The 18,797-nt window shown below is 53.7% G+C and overlaps 4 protein-coding genes across 4 annotated transcripts; 2 read left to right on the plus strand and 2 right to left on the minus strand.

Moving 5' to 3' along the window:
• Positions 1-27: 27 nt before the first annotated feature.
• CLUP02_05305 (splicing factor 3B subunit 1) lies at positions 28-3,678 on the plus strand (the record flags this gene model as incomplete). Its single annotated transcript, XM_049284313.1, has 1 exon — positions 28-3,678. The coding sequence occupies one exon, from the start codon at positions 28-30 to the stop codon at positions 3,676-3,678; it is 3,651 nt and encodes a 1,216-aa protein (XP_049141456.1).
• A 413-nt stretch (positions 3,679-4,091) lies between these two features.
• CLUP02_05306 (uncharacterized protein) lies at positions 4,092-7,359 on the minus strand (the record flags this gene model as incomplete). The annotated part of the gene is made up of 16 exons (XM_049284314.1): positions 4,092-4,272; positions 4,352-4,392; positions 4,457-4,583; positions 4,655-4,673; positions 4,735-4,822; positions 4,956-5,058; positions 5,126-5,211; positions 5,274-5,470; positions 5,592-5,701; positions 5,788-5,887; positions 5,976-6,115; positions 6,184-6,255; positions 6,295-6,571; positions 6,626-6,850; positions 6,936-7,101; positions 7,255-7,359. The coding sequence occupies 16 exons, from the start codon at positions 7,357-7,359 to the stop codon at positions 4,092-4,094; spliced, it is 2,037 nt and encodes a 678-aa protein (XP_049141457.1).
• Positions 7,360-7,647: 288 nt separating this feature from the next.
• CLUP02_05307 (uncharacterized protein) lies at positions 7,648-12,518 on the plus strand (the record flags this gene model as incomplete). Its single annotated transcript, XM_049284315.1, has 22 exons — positions 7,648-7,767; positions 7,794-7,941; positions 8,021-8,199; positions 8,280-8,344; positions 8,405-8,615; positions 8,734-8,781; positions 8,889-8,920; positions 9,013-9,179; positions 9,366-9,420; positions 9,502-9,715; positions 9,754-9,778; positions 9,862-10,110; positions 10,164-10,269; positions 10,479-10,632; positions 10,690-10,831; positions 10,886-10,976; positions 11,061-11,132; positions 11,163-11,198; positions 11,254-11,394; positions 11,457-11,531; positions 11,608-11,733; positions 11,765-12,518. The coding sequence occupies 22 exons, from the start codon at positions 7,648-7,650 to the stop codon at positions 12,516-12,518; spliced, it is 3,210 nt and encodes a 1,069-aa protein (XP_049141458.1).
• A 601-nt stretch (positions 12,519-13,119) lies between these two features.
• CLUP02_05308 (uncharacterized protein) lies at positions 13,120-14,728 on the minus strand (the record flags this gene model as incomplete). The annotated part of the gene is made up of 7 exons (XM_049284316.1): positions 13,120-13,227; positions 13,363-13,490; positions 13,564-13,640; positions 13,746-13,859; positions 13,970-13,989; positions 14,044-14,166; positions 14,285-14,728. The coding sequence occupies 7 exons, from the start codon at positions 14,726-14,728 to the stop codon at positions 13,120-13,122; spliced, it is 1,014 nt and encodes a 337-aa protein (XP_049141459.1).
• Positions 14,729-18,797: the final 4,069 nt, after the last annotated feature.

The following is an 18,797-nucleotide window of genomic DNA, read 5'->3' on the forward strand; positions in this document are numbered from 1 at the left end:
ATGAAGCAACCCTGCCCATAATTCAAAATGTCCGACGCAGACTTCGAGACTGTCCGGAAGCTCCAGGCGGAGCGCAACGCTGCCGCCGCTGCGAAGAAGGGTTCGACCACTTTCGACCCGAACAATCAACGTGCCGACGCTGGCACCAAGCAGAAACTCACCGATAGCTTCGACACCGATCTGTACGATCGAAATGGCGTCGACAAGTTTGCCGGATACAACACGTCCATCCCGGCCGGCGATGACGATGACGACGAGATGGAAGGCACCGACAACACGCGCCGTCTCGTCGGCCAGTACACGGCATCGCGTGAAATGATTGACGAGTTTGCACGCGGCGATGGCGTCGAAGAGGATGACCCCTTGGCTGGCCGGGGCGAGAAGAGCAACAGGATTACCGATCGCGAGACAGACTACCAGAAGCGCCGATTCGATCGCGGTCTCTCCCCTTCCCGAACCGATGCCTTCGCCAACGGAGACAACAAAAACGGCGATAGCTACCGCGAGATCATGCAGCGGAGAGAGCTTGAAAGAGAGGAGGAACGCGTTGCAAGGGAGATCCAGGCCAAGGCCGCGAGGGGTCCCGAGGAAGACGGCAACATCGCCCCAGCGACTCTGAGAGACGACGATAAGGAAAACGCGGAAGCTGGCTCTACCGATGCTGTCTCTTCTGGAAGGAAGCGCAAGAAAAGGTGGGATGTCGCGACCACGACAGCTGACGAGGAAGCTGCTCAGCCATCTGAGCCCGCCAAGTCGAAGCGCTCGCGTTGGGACCAGGCCCCCTCTCTGGAGCCTGCAGATGCACCAAAGAAACGGTCAAGGTGGGATCAGGCCCCTTCGGCCACTCCAATGGGTAACCAGGGTCTCGCCACGCCAATGCACCCGTCACAGGCGGGAAGCGCAGCCTTGCCTACGACTTTCGGTACCGATATCTCAGGACGCAACGCGCCCATCAGTGACGAAGAGTTGGACGCGCTTCTCCCCGGCGAGGAACAGGGATACAAGATTCTCGAGCCACCGCCAGGATACGCTCCCATTCGCGCGCCTGCTCATAAGCTCATGGCTACCCCAGCACCGCAGACTGGGTTCATGATGCAGGACCCTGACGCCGTTAGATTGAGCGGAAAGCCTGTGCCGGCAGAAATTCCCGGCATTGGTGACCTGCAGTTCTTCAAGGCCGAGGATATGGCGTACTTCGGTAAGCTGACCGATGGTTCTGACGAGAACAGCTTGAGCGTGGACGAAATGAAGGAGAGGAAGATCATGAGGCTGCTCTTGAAAGTCAAGAATGGTACTCCACCAATGCGTAAAACTGCTCTGAGACAGCTCACCGACAATGCCAGGCAGTTTGGAGCCGGTCCGCTCTTCGACCAGATTCTTCCCCTGCTCATGGAGAAGACTTTGGAAGACCAGGAGCGTCATTTGCTTGTCAAGGTCATCGATCGTATTCTCTACAAGCTCGATGACTTGGTGCGGCCATATGTGCACAAGATTTTGGTCGTTATCGAGCCGCTGCTCATCGATCAAGACTACTACGCCAGAGTCGAAGGTCGTGAGATCATTTCCAACCTCAGTAAAGCGGCTGGTCTGGCCACCATGATCAGCACGATGAGACCAGATATCGACCATGTCGACGAGTACGTGCGAAACACCACCGCAAGAGCTTTCGCCGTTGTGGCGTCCGCCCTCGGTATTCCGGCCCTGCTGCCTTTCCTTCGGGCAGTGTGTCGCAGCAAGAAGTCATGGCAAGCCCGCCATACTGGTGTCAAGATTGTGCAGCAAATTCCTATCCTAATGGGCTGCGCCGTCCTTCCGCACCTCAAGGGCTTGGTCGACTGCATCGGGCCCAACCTGAACGACGAGCAGACCAAGGTCAGGACAGTCACCAGCTTGGCTATTGCCGCGCTTGCCGAAGCTTCAAACCCCTACGGTATTGAGAGCTTCGACGATATCCTCAACCCGCTGTGGACTGGAGCTCGCAAGCAAAGAGGCAAGGGTTTGGCTGGTTTCCTCAAGGCCGTCGGTTTCATCATCCCGCTCATGGATGAGGAATATGCCAACTACTACACCAGTCAGATTATGGAGATTCTCCTTCGCGAGTTTTCTTCCCCAGACGAGGAGATGAAGAAGGTTGTCCTGAAGGTTGTGTCTCAGTGCGCTGGTACTGATGGTGTTACCGCAGGCTACCTTAAGGAGCATGTCCTGGACGAGTTTTTCAAGAGCTTCTGGGTGAGGAGAATGGCTTTGGACAAGCGCAACTACAGACAGGTTGTCGAAACCACCGTCGATATTGGCCAAAAGGTCGGCGTCAGCGAAATCCTGGAACGAATCGTAGTGAACCTCAAGGACGAGAGTGAGGCCTACAGGAAAATGACTGTCGAGACAGTGGAGAAGATTGTCGCTAGTTTGGGCGCAGCAGACATCGGCGAGCGTCTTGAGGAGCGCTTGATCGATGGTATCCTACACTCGTTCCAGGAACAGAGCGTGGAAGACATTGTCATGCTCAACGGTTTCGGCTCCGTCGTCAACGCCCTGGGATCGCGCTGCAAGCCATACCTGCCCCAGATCGTCAGTACCATCCTCTGGCGATTGAACAACAAGTCAGCAACAGTACGGCAGCAAGCAGCCGACCTCATCTCACGCATTGCTATGGTCATGAAGCAATGCGGAGAGGACGCTTTGATGGGCAAGTTGGGCATCGTCCTTTATGAATACCTGGGTGAGGAGTACCCCGAGGTTCTTGGTTCCATCTTGGGAGCTCTGAGGTCCATCGTCACGGTTGTCGGTATTACACAGATGCAACCTCCTATCAAGGACTTGCTGCCAAGACTCACCCCTATCCTGCGTAACCGACACGAAAAGGTCCAAGAAAACACCATCGACCTGGTCGGTCGTATCGCCGATCGCGGCCCCGAGAGTGTGAACGCCCGCGAGTGGATGCGTATCTGCTTCGAGCTCCTCGACATGCTGAAGGCACACAAGAAGGGCATCCGTCGTGCCGCCAACAACACTTTTGGTTTCATCGCTAAGGCCATCGGTCCCCAGGATGTGCTCGCCACGCTGCTGAACAATCTTCGCGTGCAGGAGCGTCAGTCCCGTGTCAACACAGCTGTTGCCATTGGTATCGTTGCCGAGACTTGCGCCCCCTTCACTGTTCTTCCCGCCCTCATGAACGAGTACCGCGTTCCCGAGCTCAACGTACAAAACGGTGTGCTCAAATCCCTCTCTTTCCTATTTGAGTACATTGGCGAGATGGCCAAGGACTACGTCTATGCTGTCACCCCTCTGCTCGAGGATGCTCTCATCGACCGCGACCAAGTCCATCGACAGACGGCCGCATCTGTCGTCAAGCATATCGCGCTTGGCGTTGTCGGCCTTGGATGCGAGGACGCAATGGTTCATCTTCTCAACCTCCTATATCCCAACCTCTTCGAAACGAGTCCTCACGTCATTGACCGTATCATCGAGGCCATCGAAGCCATCCGCATGGCGGTTGGCCCTGGCGTCGTTCTCAACTATGTATGGGCAGGCCTGTTCCATCCTGCGCGCAAGGTACGGCAGCCTTATTGGCGGCTGTACAACGACGCGTACGTCCAGGGTGCCGATGCCATGGTACCATACTATCCCAACCTGGACGAGGAAAAGGTTGACAGGTCAGAGCTTGCAATCATGCTCTAAGTTTAGGGAGAACACGGGAAGGGAGGGATATCAGAGGCAAGCGGGGCATAAGGTTCAACGGGTCTTCAGGGTTTGATTTTCTTCTACGATATCCAAGAAGGGATGTGTTCTTTTTTTTCCGGGCCCGCACAGGCTCTAGGGGAGTGTGTTCCGAGAGCGAGCGAGCGAACGGACGGGCCGCGGGGGTGAGGCTCTGATCCGGGCTTAGGGGAAGGAAGAAGGAAGAAGCAGAAGAAGAGCAAGAGACTTGTAGCGCGTGTTCGACGGGCGCAGGGTAGGCAGCCATTGTACTTGAGTCATAATACTCGCATCGTGTAGACTTTTCTTGGTTTTTTTTTTTTTCTTCATTTGGTGGAGCATTCAGAGCAGCCAAAAAACAAATCAGCGGCGTTATTTGATCTTAATGGGCAGAATTAAAACTCCACGATGAAAGCTCCATTTTGATTTTTGTTGTTGAGAACTTGGGATACCAGTAATAATTCCCTCATTTTTTCTTCTACATGCTTTCTCATCTCGCTGTGCCCGCAGAAGCCCCCCCGGGTGACCCTGAACTGGAGAAACGTGCTCGTCCGTTCGCTGTAATATGACTCGGGGCTTCCGGACGGCGGGGTGCAAATGGGGTGGGCTGTATCTCGCTCGAACGGCTGTCTCCGTGAAGCTTTTCACGTCTCACGGGTTACCGGTCTGAAGGTGACGGGGATTCTTGTTCCCACTCTGTGAGAGAACTCTGCGGCTTCTGTCAGGCACGGAATGAATAGGGTTATAGTAAGCGGTGAACGATCTTCTCTAGATACAGAGTTTTTCGGCGACTGCTTCGTAGCTGGATACCTTGTTGAGCACCGACCCCCGGCCGGCTGGGGCAAATGAGGCAGAGAGTTTGTACGCGGAGGATGGACGCATGTTTACTATCTCATCCGTGTGTATGGAACCCATATGATGTGGGATCCGTACGGTATGCTAAACTATATGTTCTGACCCGCCCGTGTTGAGTGTGCCTTCATGACAAGACGTGGCGTGTTGATAATGTACGAATATACCTGACCTTGCCCTATTCACTTCCTTTACCCTTCCCTCGAAATGAATGTTGTCCAAACCACCCCAGTCGCGGCACGCCGGCAGCGGGAGTCAAAGAGGCATTAGGGGACTCAGAGAGCAAGTGCCAACAGCCAAGGCGTCTATCCGTAAGTGACTACTTACTATCCTATATTCAGATATTGGGAAACGGGCGCAATGCAAAGCAAGGACCAACATCTATCATCCACACCCCCTCAACTCACCCAATCCACCGCTCGCCGGTATTGCGGGGGCGACGAGAAGAAGAAGAGAAAGAAGCTTGGGGCCCGCCGCCCCAGAAGGGGGAAGGGGGAAGAAGCTTGAAAGCTTGACACACGATTCAGCCTCGTCTTGCCTAGCTACAATTGTATTCCGCATATTATACGGAGCTCACAAAGAAGAAGAGGAACCACATTTACACTCAAAAATCAACAATCTCCAAATGCAGTCTTCCCGGGTCATCTGGTGTATAGCGGAGAGCTGGTGGGGCGAAAGGGGGTGTGCTCTTGAGCCTTGATTGCGTATAAGTCATGTTTTGGTACAATACTGTGTATTCTAGTCATGTTCAAATCCGAGCATTGTATATCGGGAAACCCGGACCCCCCGCTTGTAGTCCCGCGGCCACGGGAGTGGGAGAGAGATTGATGAACGGGGAAAGGCACTGGAGAAAACCGAAAGGAGGCAACCTGTGTTTCGGAAAATGTCTCCTGTGATAGACCTCCGTGAGCCCACGGGGAGTCTGGGGATGGGAAGTCATCGTGAACTTTTACCCGACCCCCGCCGCGCGATTCAAGAAAACCAGTCAGCCTCGGGCCCATCGGCCGCCTTGCGTCCTCAAACGCGTTGCATATAGCACAAACGTATTATCACAACAACTCTCCTAAACTGGGGAAACTCTGCAGCCCCGTTGAAAAGGTCTGAACTATGAAGTCTGAACCACATCATCATCCCCGATTCCCCCGGTGTCCAGCTTGATCCAAGCAGCAGGACGTTAAAAAAAATAGAACTGTGTCCTAGTATACATGTTGTCCAAGGATGGCCCCGATACAAGTTTACCCAGAGGTTGAAGAGGATTTCGAAAACGCCGATTCATCTGCCTTTCCACTTCTGCCCAGCGAATGGATTAGATGGATGGCCTTGCTACCGCCAGGCACAGCTCACGTGTTCCTCATTGCGTCGGCGGATGGTTAGAAATAAGCATCCCACATATTGGTCGAAAGGAAGAGGAGAAAAGTTTTACAGACATGATCCTTTCCCACCTCCGTACGGGGGAGAGCTTGGCTCCGTGCCGCAGGAACAGCCGGGCGAAAGGATACCTTGTTCGGTTAGCAAAATGAACCACTTATTCAAGCTTCCCACCTTGAAGGAAAAAAGTTGCAAGTCCCTGGCGCTCTCACGTCAATATCGTAAGTCAAGATTCAAGTGTCGTCGCCGTCTGTCATTGTCGTCGACGCCGCGATCAGCAGTACCACCGTACCTATCTTGTGGGTCAGGGGGCAGCATATCGCCGTCCCCTTCTCCCCTCTTTTGTGTTGTTTGAGATGTCGACGGAATGCAACTCACTCAGGGGCAGGGCTGGTTTGGTTGGTCGGTTGGCACGCTCGGTTGGCGGTGGCCTGGCAGGCTGCGGGTTGCGCTCCTGATGTTGCTGTCGGTACCACGCTGCCCTTTATTAGCTTGTTGTTCTTCTGTTCCCTCCCCCCTTCCCCTTCGCTGTATGGTACAGTTCCCGTGGGGAATGAAAACCCCTCCTGTCGAAAAATGCGAGATTCAGGTGAGCCAACGCGGGTAGATTGTCGAATGTTGTAGTGTAAAATATGGAGGGAAAGGGGATCAAGGTCTCGTTTCAAGTGCAAAGAGCCTCAATTCCTGAGTTCGCCAACCTCATCGCAACCGGTTCGCTGTGTAAAGTCGCTAGGCCTGGTGGCGCTGCGACTGCAAGAGGCGATATCGGAAAGTGAATTGCGGTCTTGGTCTCTGCCGTGGGCTTGCTCTTGCTCGGATATGCAAACCCCCGAAAGTGTCCACAACGCAATGTAATCCGCACAAGCGAGCGGCTTTCCTGGCTCCTGAGACATTCCGTTGTTTTCGTCCAGCGGTTTGCGGACATCCGCGCCGTCTCACACTCGGCTCACTACCAAAAGGCGCCCCATCTTTGCTTCCTTTTTCTCCAGACCGCGTCTACGTGTGTTCTCAAGCCTCACTGGCAAAGGAAACGGTCGCGACGGCGTCAGCGTTGCCTCTCGCGCAAAGGGACACTGCGGGGGATCTGCGCGCCTGCGTCAACTGGGTAAACTGAGTTGAGGCTAGACGGCCATAGTCTGGGCTGACTTGAGGCGTTCCTAGTGTAATAATCGCCCTTCCACAGTGCTTGGACCAACCACTTCAGTCCCCCAAACTCCATATTGGTGTTCCTCTTAAGCAACGATCGACATTTTACCCCCGGGAATTTTTTCAAGTCCCGCGGCGCCGTCTTCATCTCTAGATAACGTGGATAACGACCAAAACTAAAACAGTAAGCACTGTCTCGGTGAGCTCGGCCAAATTCACTGGCAGGACAGGGGCTCTTTGCAGGAGGAATGGGCGAATCTTGAGGCGGGCATAGCGGGACTCTATATGGAAAGACATGTTCGAGACAGCCACAGCGGAAGGCCGATGAGACTCGGATTCCCTAGACAATCTTGCCTCATTTACATGCCGCCTCTATCGAAGCACTAGACCAAGGGAATGGAAGGCAAGGCGTGTTTAAGGTATGCGGTACGCATTCAACCAGACCACTGCGTCATGTCTCATCTGATTAGAAAAGAGTCGTCACAGATACAGATACTGAGGTCGTAGTGCCGACGCGCCGTTGTGAACTTTCGATCCAAGGGGGAGGGGAGGGGGGAAGTGGCGGTTTTCAGGACCTATCCGAGAATGGACATGCTCACAAGCAACAGCATGGTTTCGACCGTGTTCGACAGCACAGAAGAAGACATATCGTTAGCTGGCGTTTCGTCCCTAAATCATATCGGCATCGTCCTCGTGTCGTCTCATGTGCGAGATCTCCATGATCGTCATAGATCATCGTTGTCATCGTGCTGTCGTCCCTTCTCCCACGAGGATTCAACATCGCCCGAAAGCTTCCCCAGACTGCTGCACCCCATTTTGTTTACCAAGCCGCAAGAAGCAGGCACTGCTGCACTGGCAGGCAGGCCGCCAGCGTGCTCCGTGACCATTCAAATTCGGTGAAGGCAGCGGCGGATTTACCGCGGGATTGCTGATTAGTGCATATGCAAATGCTCAGCAGGCACTTCTGGGAACAAAGTTTGCGCCAAAAGCGCAGGGCTGCGCAAGGTGCAGGTTGGCGCATTGGAATACTTTGGTCAGCGCATTCCACTAGCAAACGGTTTGGCGCCGGGGGACGTTCGGAACGACGAAGTAAGTTCTCGCAAGCTTGCAAGTTGCAGGGAAGATGACGGAGCAACTGTGCCGTCTCCATGACTGAGCGAGTAAGTCAAGCTTGGCAGGCCATGACTGTTGAGTGGTGTTGAGAGTGACTCGAACAGCACCTGACAGCTATGGAGGCACGGAGGTATCTGTATAGCAAGGACGAGAGGGATGGCAGGATATTGTGAGTTTCCTGCTGAATCCCAGATCTGAAGCATCTGTAAGGGAGGATGAGTGTGGACAGAGAAGGTATGGAGGGAGCGTTGGCGCGGGGGTTGCGCGTCGTTGTGTTGGGAAGGCCTTGTCCGAATCAAATTTGTGTCTGGAAAGCCTCATCCTCAAGGACCGACCCGGAAAACAAGAGTGGCAAACCGCAACAGCTGTGTGCGATAACGCCGGGCACGGGGCTGGCTGCGCAGGCCGGTGCATCCGCAAATGCAAATGTGAAGGCGGAAGTGCGTTTCGGTCGATATCTCTCGAATGACAGTCGAAAAGTTGTTACGGGGATGATCTGAATTGCTGGGACGAAACAATTCCGGGGAAAGAAAAGTTAATAAACTCGCGGTACACAAGCTGGGGCGTTCCTATTCGGTATGCATCCTGCTTTCCATTTTACTCAAGGTGAGAAAGAGGGGGGTATCCGTACTTTTGTTACTTTTGTAGGTACCTTACATGGAGATGACCTGAGTAGGTATGCATACCTACGTGCCTGCCTGTGCACATATCAGACGGAAGGTGGAATCGGTGGAAGGTTGAAAGGGTGATGTAGCACGGTAGATAATTATTTGGGAAAAGGGGAAAGATCGCAAGGTGACCTCTTGCTGTTTCGGAATAAGAGGTAGGCGAAAGCAGGCTCGCAAGGGGCGTTTACGTCATTGAGTGTTTCGAAACATATCCCACGATGCCCCTTCCACGCTCGGTTTCCCCCATGTTTGGGGGCGTGAAGATGCGGCAAGCACAGCCAGCCCTACCGAGTACCGAGAGCTCCGTACGCATACACCTGCCTCGACATCAGATGTGTATGTACGCTAAGAGGTGTCAGATGTCTGGTACCAAGGGAAGAAGCGTGCCTTATTCAATGCTTTGCCTAAGGTAGGTACGGATACCTGCCTTCAGAATAGAATATAGCTGCCCTGAATTCACGGTAAGGAAGGAAGCAATTGAGAATGAAATCACCCGACTGGAATGAGTGCACAACTGTTCAGGGCAGCCGCCCGGAAGCCTCGCCTTCCTCTCCCGCCTCGCCTTACCTTACCTTAGGTAATTAATTAGGAACCATCTCGACAACATCCGTCCGATTTTGACAACACTGACCTCATGTCATCCAACCTCACCACTGAGAAAGCGAAACCCCACATTTGCCTTTCTTAACGCCAACGTCTGTCTCCTACCAGGTCAAACCCATCCCCTCACCCCTCAGCGCGAGTCGACCACATCGGATCAAGATTACATGGCTATGTCCTGTCAACAATACCCTGCCTTTCGAGTTCCATCCACAACAAGTCTGAGCAATGATGGCATCCGCACGCTCACCATGTACTTCATCGTCGATGCTGTCCAGCGCTGACTTCACTTTCTTGTTCCCCTCCAAAGTTCCTCGTTCGCGGCTTTGACCAAGGTGGACATTTCCTTCGAACTATCCCCTTTCTCGGCGCTAGTCAGTCCACATCGCCTTGACCTCAGCATGACGCCGCCGCCTAGTAGCTCCATGCTATTCTGTTCTTGTCCTGACCGATTCGCACCGTTACTCGCGTGCTGGCACAAGGCTTGCCGGCTCCAGCAATCCCGCCATTAGAAGATGCAGCTACATGGCTCGCGGCCCTGCCTCTTTGGCCTCTGCCATGGCATTTGGGCTTTGGCCTTTCCCTCTGCTCTTACGGCCATGTCCTTCCATGGCATTAAACTGGAGCTACGGGATCAACACGAACATTCCGATGCTGCCAGGGAGACGTTCGTCCCGTCTCGGTAGGCGTTGCTCAGGGCGTTTGGCTGTCAGCCACAAGTCGTCTGCAACAGGATACGCGCGTCACCTGTCATTCGCTCCACCATCTTCAGAAGCCGAGAAGCTCACACAACATACAACCGAGCTTCCGACGTTGACTACAACACGTCTGAAGGCCTCTCGGTTTTGCCTTTCCCCCCTTTTTTCAGGAACGGACCACGGGTAGCACACCGCCGAACACGAGAGAGACATGACAGGATGGGACGGGATCAATCGCTCCATCTCTCCCCGGCCTTCCATAGCTATTTCGAGCCGGCTTTCAACACTACAAAAAAAAAACCTTACATGATACCTGAGCGCGAGAGAGTGCTGGTAGTTCAGCGGCTCCATCTCGCATCCTGCGCATCCTGGACACGCTGGCTCTCAGACAGATGCCGCTTAGCATCGTCAAAATGGCTGCTCCATTATTTCCAATGCAACCGCACACCCGCAAAATGCGAGAACAGGAAATTTCGACTTCGAGAAACCATGTGCCAACCCACTGCTGGCCATCTATCTGGCGACGACGCTCTGATGACCCCACATAGAAATCCAAATCAATGCCTGTTCACAGGGTTATCGAATTGCATGGCTTCGAGCAGCAACATCAAGTCACCAACAGCACCTCATTTCTCAATAACAACAGCAGTATCCGTACGGATATGCAAGGCCTCCCTCCTCCCCCCACAGGTATGTCTGTAGTGTAGCAGCACGCAGGACACGCCTAGCCGCTAAAATCTTCAGCTAGGGCTTCGCTGCCGTCCCGGACCCTAGATAATCGAGCCTTGGGGAACAAGAGAAAACGACCAAGCGGCCAACGGCCAGCGCGCATCCTGTCATGTTATTATTACCATTTCTCACCACTGGCGCGCCTCACGGCTCTTCCTCGCTCTAATTAAGCCTCCTCGATCAACTCTAGGAGCCCAGAGACAAGAAACAACACGATGGTACTCTGCGCTTCAGGCACCCCAGGCACAGGAACCTTGACAAAGTGAGGCTGGCACGGCTGGGCCGTCTGCAGGACAACAGAAAACGGTCATGATCGACATTCCCCGCTGTGGGCTGCAGAAGAGCTAGGATGATACAATGCGCTACTGTCAGTTCCAGTATAGCGTCTCCATACAGTTCAATGCCAAGGGAGCTGTCTGGAGTCTCTCTGGATTGCTTGATTGCTTTGGAGAGACAAGAAGACCCGCCTTTGGGGAATCCATGTCGATTCTGAGACATTCCCTGGTCAATTCAATCAGCAAGGGGTAGGCTGCTTGATCGCTATGCTCTCCCGTCTCCTCCGCTCTCGCTCGCAGTGCACACTCAGACGGCAGCCAATGCGCACCCCTTTACATAGACGCACTCCTTTCATAACAACTATCGCCAAGGGTGCTTTTGATGAGTTTCTCGTACTCAGCTGCCGCGATGTGCCTGCACTGCCATCCATTATCGTCGAATCCCACCTGGCCTTACACTAGGCAACCCTATTCAACCCCGTCCTCGACATTGCATTTCTTCCCTCTCGAACTTCAATCCACCACCAACGTTGCACCCGAGGCGCTGTGGGTCGTGCCCTCACTATTGACCATCACCGACTTTGGCAGGTTGCAAACATCCACTCTGATTCCGCACAAGCCCGGCCGCCCGCAGCCCGCTCATCCGCTTGGACGGTAATATGACAGATTGCCTACAGATTCCGGCCGACAGAGAATGTTTCCTTCAATGCGACCCTGTCGTTGTTTTGGGAGAGAAGATCAGTCAGGTGCCGTTCCGCCGCCGGACTCTGGGCGGTGATCGGCGCCGTCATCATCTCGGGTATCTGGATCAGGTGGCACTCCACGCTCAACTGCACCTCATTGACGGCTCCATGAATTCTCCTGTGCGTTCGGCCCTACTCAATGCCGTTGACTGCCAGAAGCTTTGGGGGCCAGGCTTAATCATCCCGTGGCTCACCGAGCCGTCGCGCCGTTTTCCAATAGACTCATTGCTCGGTCAAGGGACGAGCGCGGCTTTCTCGTGTACGGAGTACGGATGGATAGCCGGCTGTCGTCGCCACCTACCATCGGGTTCTGCATGTGGAGAGGACGCGTTCGCTCCCCTTGAGCTGATGGAGCCGGGTCTCGTCGGGTTGCCTGCCATGGAAGCTTTTCCCAACCAGCATGTCCCACTCTCAACGACAAGAAATCATCATGTCGAGATCCCACTCCATCGACGAAGCCATTTCAAAAACTGCTGGATCAGCGCTGAGGTGCTTGTCAGTCTCCGCTACGTTGGCTGGTTGGCACGTTCTCAGACTTCGAAGTCTGTTCACTCACCTGGGTCCCCGGGCTCATCGGCGACCTTAACGTTGCTGCTATCAACACTTTGGGCATGGACCTCCCATGTCTAGCGTGTTTCAACTGTCTCTTTCGAGGTTACCGCCAATTGCCATCCTTTCGAATAGGGCATAGTGAGGCTTTGATTTGAGATGAACGCTGGGGGCAATCTCGAGAACCTTGTCGCAACTCTCCATGTTCCGCATATCCCATTTCGCTCATTCCGAAAACACCACCATCTGATCATCTTCTTCGGGAAAGGACCTGCAGAGTTGACCCAGCAAAGGCTGTTGAGTCCTCCAAAGACGGCTCATCCTCATCCAACAATTCCTTGTCTGTCGGCTGTTGCTGAAAGGTTTATTGGGCCAGTCTTCTAAACCGGCGTTCCATCAGGCAGGGTTGTTCCTGGCCGATCATCTGCGGAACTCTACACACTGGAGACTATCGTCCGGGGATTTTATTGCCGACTTCAGGCCTGGCTCTGCCCAGGCTGCCAGGGTCTTCAGCCGACAGATGGCCTTTGAGCTGAGGACCCCACCTGCCATCTCCTAGGCCCTAGGGACCCGGGTCGTGATCCAGAAGAATTCAAAAAGAATTATCCGTTATTAAGAAGATGGGTTCTTGTTATCGGCTCCAGGGAATCCGTTTCTGGATGGGGGCCAAATGAAGCCATCTCTATTGGGCTATCACGGCAGATGTTATTTGCCACTTCTTCTTGTCCTCGGACCTTGCCACGAGATGGAAGCTCACACGAAAGTTTTGGGCAGTTCCACGGTGATTCCACTAGTACATGGACACGCGCATCTGAACTGATATCGGGCCGCTTTTGATTGCCGCGAAGAAGTCGTCGAAGCGCCAACCATCGTGCCAGCCCAGCCTCTGCTTAGCTTCTAAGCCTCTTCAGAACGTGGAGGTTACTTGAAGTGTTGCTGTTGACACAGGAATCTCAGTTCGGCATGTCTTTGAAACAGAGGCCAATGATGATTGGCTGCCTTGAACCGTTGCAATCAAGGAGGCAAAATGCTCATCAGGGTCCAGCTTGCGCACTAAGCACGATTAGATGACACTAGGGGATTGTGTCAGAGATTAGTCTGTTGCGGGCAATGGGCACTTCGTGACCGCTCTTCAATATCCCGTTTGCCCCGGTCTCTGCTAGGGAGGCGGAGAAACAACCGGGGTTGCAGGAACGTTCCGCACTCTCAGAGTCCTAGCTAGCGTCGCGACACCGGCCATGGGCAAAGAGCGAATCGTGAGAATAGAGCGGTTGAATTCGAGAGCGTCAAAGTGTTGGTGTGTGGCACTTGCAGAGGCAGCGGTCGTTGTCTGGCTGCAGCGGAAAAGCTGCTAGTGCGGCGCCACTCCCATCACCCGTCATCTCCCTGAAAAGGAACGGTGGATCATCTCCCCTGTATATCCTTGCAGATTGTGTGGATCTTGTCTCTGGTGCAATCAAGTACCGAGTTCCTCTGTTTTCCTTTTTTTTGCTTTCCCTTTTTGCCCTCTCTCTCTCTCTGCGGACACATACGCTAATCCTGCCAGCCCCTGCTATGCATCGCATTGGGGATAGAGGACATATTCCTAGGCAATGCTAACCCTCACTCGGACCTCAGGCATCGAAGATCCGGGAAGCCGCGAGACATTGCTGCCAGGCCTTGAGTGTTTACACTCCAGAGTGTGCCTCGATCTCCGTATCCCATGTTTGTTGTAAGGGACACCAACAAACTGAGAGTCAAGGGGAGTGTACGGAGTATACATCGACATGTTGAGCATACTTTTTTGTCCGGAAGGCGTTTGCGACCCATCATTTCTTGGTGATATTTATCAAGAGAGCCTTCCAGACCTTCAAATATTGCCAAGCATCTCCATCTTCGCAATAGCCCATGGTGGATGCTGTCCCAGTTGGGTATGGAATTTTCCTGAGAGATGAAAGATTCTTGGTGTGGAGAGCCATGGGGGCCTTAACGGCAGCTTCGGGTGGAGGACGGTACCCTGCAGACACGGCGAGACGGACACTTTTCCTGCTCAACACGTGAAGAAAAGAGATCTTTTGGGTTATTCTTCCACGGGCAATAGCTGAATCTGCGCGAGGCAGACGATGACATGTGGTGCGCTGGGAAACGTCTGGAGAAAGGGCAACATCTCCACTTGCGCCATTGTAGGATGGATGAGGGGCAGCGTTGATCGAGGGTACCCCGGATCGTTGATGTAATTGCTGGGCCGTTTGGATGCTGACAAGCAATGCCTGGCCGGCTGGATGGCCGACCAACCAATGCTGCCAGATCATGGTTTCTCGTCCTCGTCGTCCAGCATGCCGTAACTCAAACACGAGAAGGAAAGAATCCTGATTATGGAAAGGATGAAAAGAGGCACGCTACGTCAGTCAAAATCCACTGGCCTCACAGACGACACTACCACCCCCCATGCGGTTTACCTCCGTCAACCCCCGTCATACTCGACACAGGCAGATACGGATACCCAAGGCCACATGAACCGTAGCCACCTTGGGAGGTTCACTGCCTCATCCCAGACGAGTAAGCTGGCACCCGCGTCATACATGTAACAGTATGGATATTCTGTGTGTCCTAGATGCAGCCACGGGAAATGTCATTATTGACGCGATTTCCGTACATCCATCATGGAAGGTGTTCCTTCATATTAGAGAGCGAACAAAGTTCGTCATCAAGAACCCAGGCTCATGTTTGCATGCAAGCCATTGGAAAAACAACGTGCAATTCATCAACCAGAGATTGGTTCTTTGGGAGCGGATCATATGAGAAACGCATTCGATAGAAGAGCCAAGCACTTGACTTGAAGTAACAGTAACTATGGCGGCAGCTTATCGGAGCTGTACGTATATACCGTTTGCTTGTTTCGTGGTTGGCAGCACCGGGTTGGTTGACTCGATGACATTGAATGCGGTCTTCGTACGCGCGACTGCCATCATTTTAATATGAGGCTCAGTGGCTTGTCTGTCACTTATTGCCGGAATTGACATTCCCACAGGAACAGTAAGGCTGGTCGCTCCCGCCCAGCCCACACGGTCAAAAGCACTTTTCTTTTTTGCTCGGCAACACACATGTGTCTTTGTTGCGTTGAATGATGATGGGTTACAGGCATGGGCCGTCATCGTAACAGAGATGCCATGATATGACGACAATGTCGAACCCTTCTGTCTTTGACCATGCATTCTTGCTGCCCAAACCCACGGTTGCGATGTGGTTCCAGCAGCACCCTCTCATTCAAGACCGCCCGCTCTCATCTTGTAGCAGGTCCCTTGTCATCTTCCCCCCTCCCCCCTCCCAGGTATGAAGTACTCCGTACTCTACATAGTACGCAGCATGCAATAACGGGCGTGGAAAGCAAAGGGATTGGTTGTACATGTGGGATGGGGCAGGACAGAACAGATCCTGGCGTGCAGTGCAAGTGCAGCTTCCCACTTCCTGGCCGTGTGACTTTCTTCCGAGTCTTGCAGGTACGTATCAGACCCAAAAGTTGACGCTTCTTTCTGCTGGCTAATTTGATCTCGAGATACGTAGTTTAAGTACTTTGCAGTGTTGAAAGCATGGGGGGAATTTATTCTTGCGTCGGCTTGCGGTCAAATCGAATTGGCGGCTCCTCTTTCCCCTCCTCATTCGCTTCCCTCCACTTCAATACTCCGTACACTACTTTAGGTACGGATACATCGACTTCCTCACTGACGAACAAACCAAGGGCACAATCCCCCCCAAAAGGGCCACGGTGCCCCCCTCTCTTTGCCTTGGCCCCTGCCAGTTGATGACAGCAGTGTCCGGGTGGGCACTGTGGAGGTTGTTTCAATCTTGCACACCCTTGCTCGAAACGCATCAATACATTGACGTGCCTTACGTCAGTGGTAGCCGTCGAAAGACGCCCTGGTATCCACTTGGAGGGTTAAACGCACGCCGTACCACCCTTCCTTTCCCTCTTTTTCACGTCCCCGCTTTAGTTCTCCCCCCCCCCCCCCGTCGTCAGAGAAAGCCCCTGCTCTTTCTCTCTCCAAAGTTGCTTGGGATCCGTCTGAGAGAGGTATTTCTTGGCGCTCTCATCGACATTGGCCCGTGGTTGCTTATTTTCATCGCAGGCAAAGGAAGGGTGGGAGGAGACAGACGGGCAGCAAGAAAGAACGAGAGGAAGGTATTCAGTACAGCCCTCGGGCCCACCTTTTCTGATTCTTTACGCCTTTCTCCAAGGCTTACCCCTACATTTTGCCCTTTCAAACGCCCACGCTACCTTTCGAACCCGCCCTGGTCTCTCCTCTTCGCAAGGATGCCATTGATATTGTTTGAATACCAGAGGGTGGGACGCCCCCAAGCGAACGAGCGTTGAACGCAGTATCCGTATGAACGCCAGATGCGAATTTGCGTGCGTTGGAGTGGGAAAGGGACAAGAGAGAGAGGAAGACATGAGGAACCGAACCGACGACGACAACAAGAATGCGCCCACAGTCTTCATTACAACCTGACCTGGGTATCCATACGGAATACTGGTATCCGTACTTTTCCAATGGCTTTGGGAGAGACCGGAGACCTTTTCCCAGCAAATTGACGGGAGCCACTAGAGAGGAGCCAAAGCCGGCATCTCGACGCCCGTGATACGCTGCGGTTGGTCGCGTCGATGGAGTATGGACAAAATGTCACCATTGAGAGCCCTTCTCTTGGCCTGCCCTCCACTCTTTTTACTTTCATGCTCGTCTTGACACTTTCACACTTTGCCGAGTGCAGAGACCGCAGAACGCGATGCCATCACAAGGCACGCAGGCAGGCACGTTCGCACACCACCACCACATCCACCACCACATCCATCATTCTTTCGCTCCTTTCAGCCAGCGGGACGGCGAGTGCTGTCATCAGGCATTTAGCTTCGCAAGGAGGAGGATAGTATCAAAAAGTCGTTGGACCGGAATACATGGTCCCCTACCCCGGCCCTGGAGCCATTCCCCTCTCAGATATCGCGACATCCATCTCAGCCCAAGGGGACTTTGTGGCGACACTGGCGAGCAAGCGCCGTTCCGAGTCAAGCCATGGCAGGTCTGAATCTGGACATGATGCTGGCTGACTACGTATCCGGTATGGCGTAGATGGCACCTAGGGTCGGAGAGTCGAGTCTTGATGTATTTTGTTCCCCTTCCTCTGCTTTGGCAGAGAAAGACCCTGCATATCTCATCTCTATTCTACAGGCATTGGCGATTGATTAACTCATGGCTTGGACGTCAGGCAAGTCAGCCGTCAGAACCCACCTCCAGAGTACGGTTAACTTGGGAACAATTCTTCTTTCCCTACTTCGTACCCCTCGTCCTGACTATCCTATCCGTCCACATCCGTCATAGTCGCAGGAGAAGAAGAGAAATCATAGCGCACACACCCTTCCTCCTCAACCTTGATCAGACCCGATGCTAGTATCCGTAGCCAGCATGGGGGACTCTACAAATGTGCACTTTTGGTCTGCCTTTCGTAGTGTAGATGCGCGAGAAAGGAGAGACTGCCCACCAACTCGAACCCCCATCCCGTCCCATTCCATGCCATGGCCGCCCCTCCCATAGTCTCCGTGCCCTTGCCTACCCATCATCAGTGGCGCTTTTTTGGCTTCTTCTGATTCTTCCTACCCCGAGGGAGGCGCAATGCGTATCCGCATGCCCTAGACGCCGTGACGCCGTACCCTATCCTACGTTACGCTGAGTCCTGACCTTAAGTTGACTAGCCCAGGTAAAGGCTAGTGATGGGCTGCTCGGATTGGAAGAGATGGGGGGAGAACAGAGCTCTTGCCCGTGGCCTGGCGCTAGAGGCGATGGCGAGCGGGAGAGACAGATACCGGCACCTTGTGGACTGGGGGGCTTTTCTCTTAATGCTGGTGCACGAATACCTACCTCACGTTGCCATACTCTGCAGCAAGGTAGGTAAGGTAGGTAGACTTGCAAAGTCTCCGTACAGTACTTTGGTAGGTGGGCGAAAGGGCAGCATATGCTCGAGCGTGCTAGCCTTGCCCAAAGTATAGACGACGTACTCGGGTACTTGGGACGGGACGTGGTCGAGGCGTCGACAGCCGCGCTTTACGTTGGTAGTTCTACCCGTCGGGCTTGGTACCTGCGTGGCGCGCACCTGACTTGGACGGTACAAGCCTGAGCCCGGCTCTTCACCTCGCAGGTTTCCGCATCTGTAGTGTGAGCGGATACCGCTTTCTCTGATGTAGGTGTACGCAGTAGGTGCCCCCTCCCAGTCTCCTCACACTGGAGAGACAGAAAGACTCTGAGAGGAGAGAGGTGTGTGTGTGTGTATGTGTGTGTGCACACTTTCTCCTGCCTGGCTTAGGACAGCCGGGTATCCACTTCCCATGGTCCC

This window comes from Colletotrichum lupini, chromosome 3, assembly GCF_023278565.1.
Source record: "Colletotrichum lupini chromosome 3, complete sequence".
Taxonomy (NCBI): Eukaryota; Fungi; Ascomycota; class Sordariomycetes; order Glomerellales; family Glomerellaceae; genus Colletotrichum; species Colletotrichum lupini.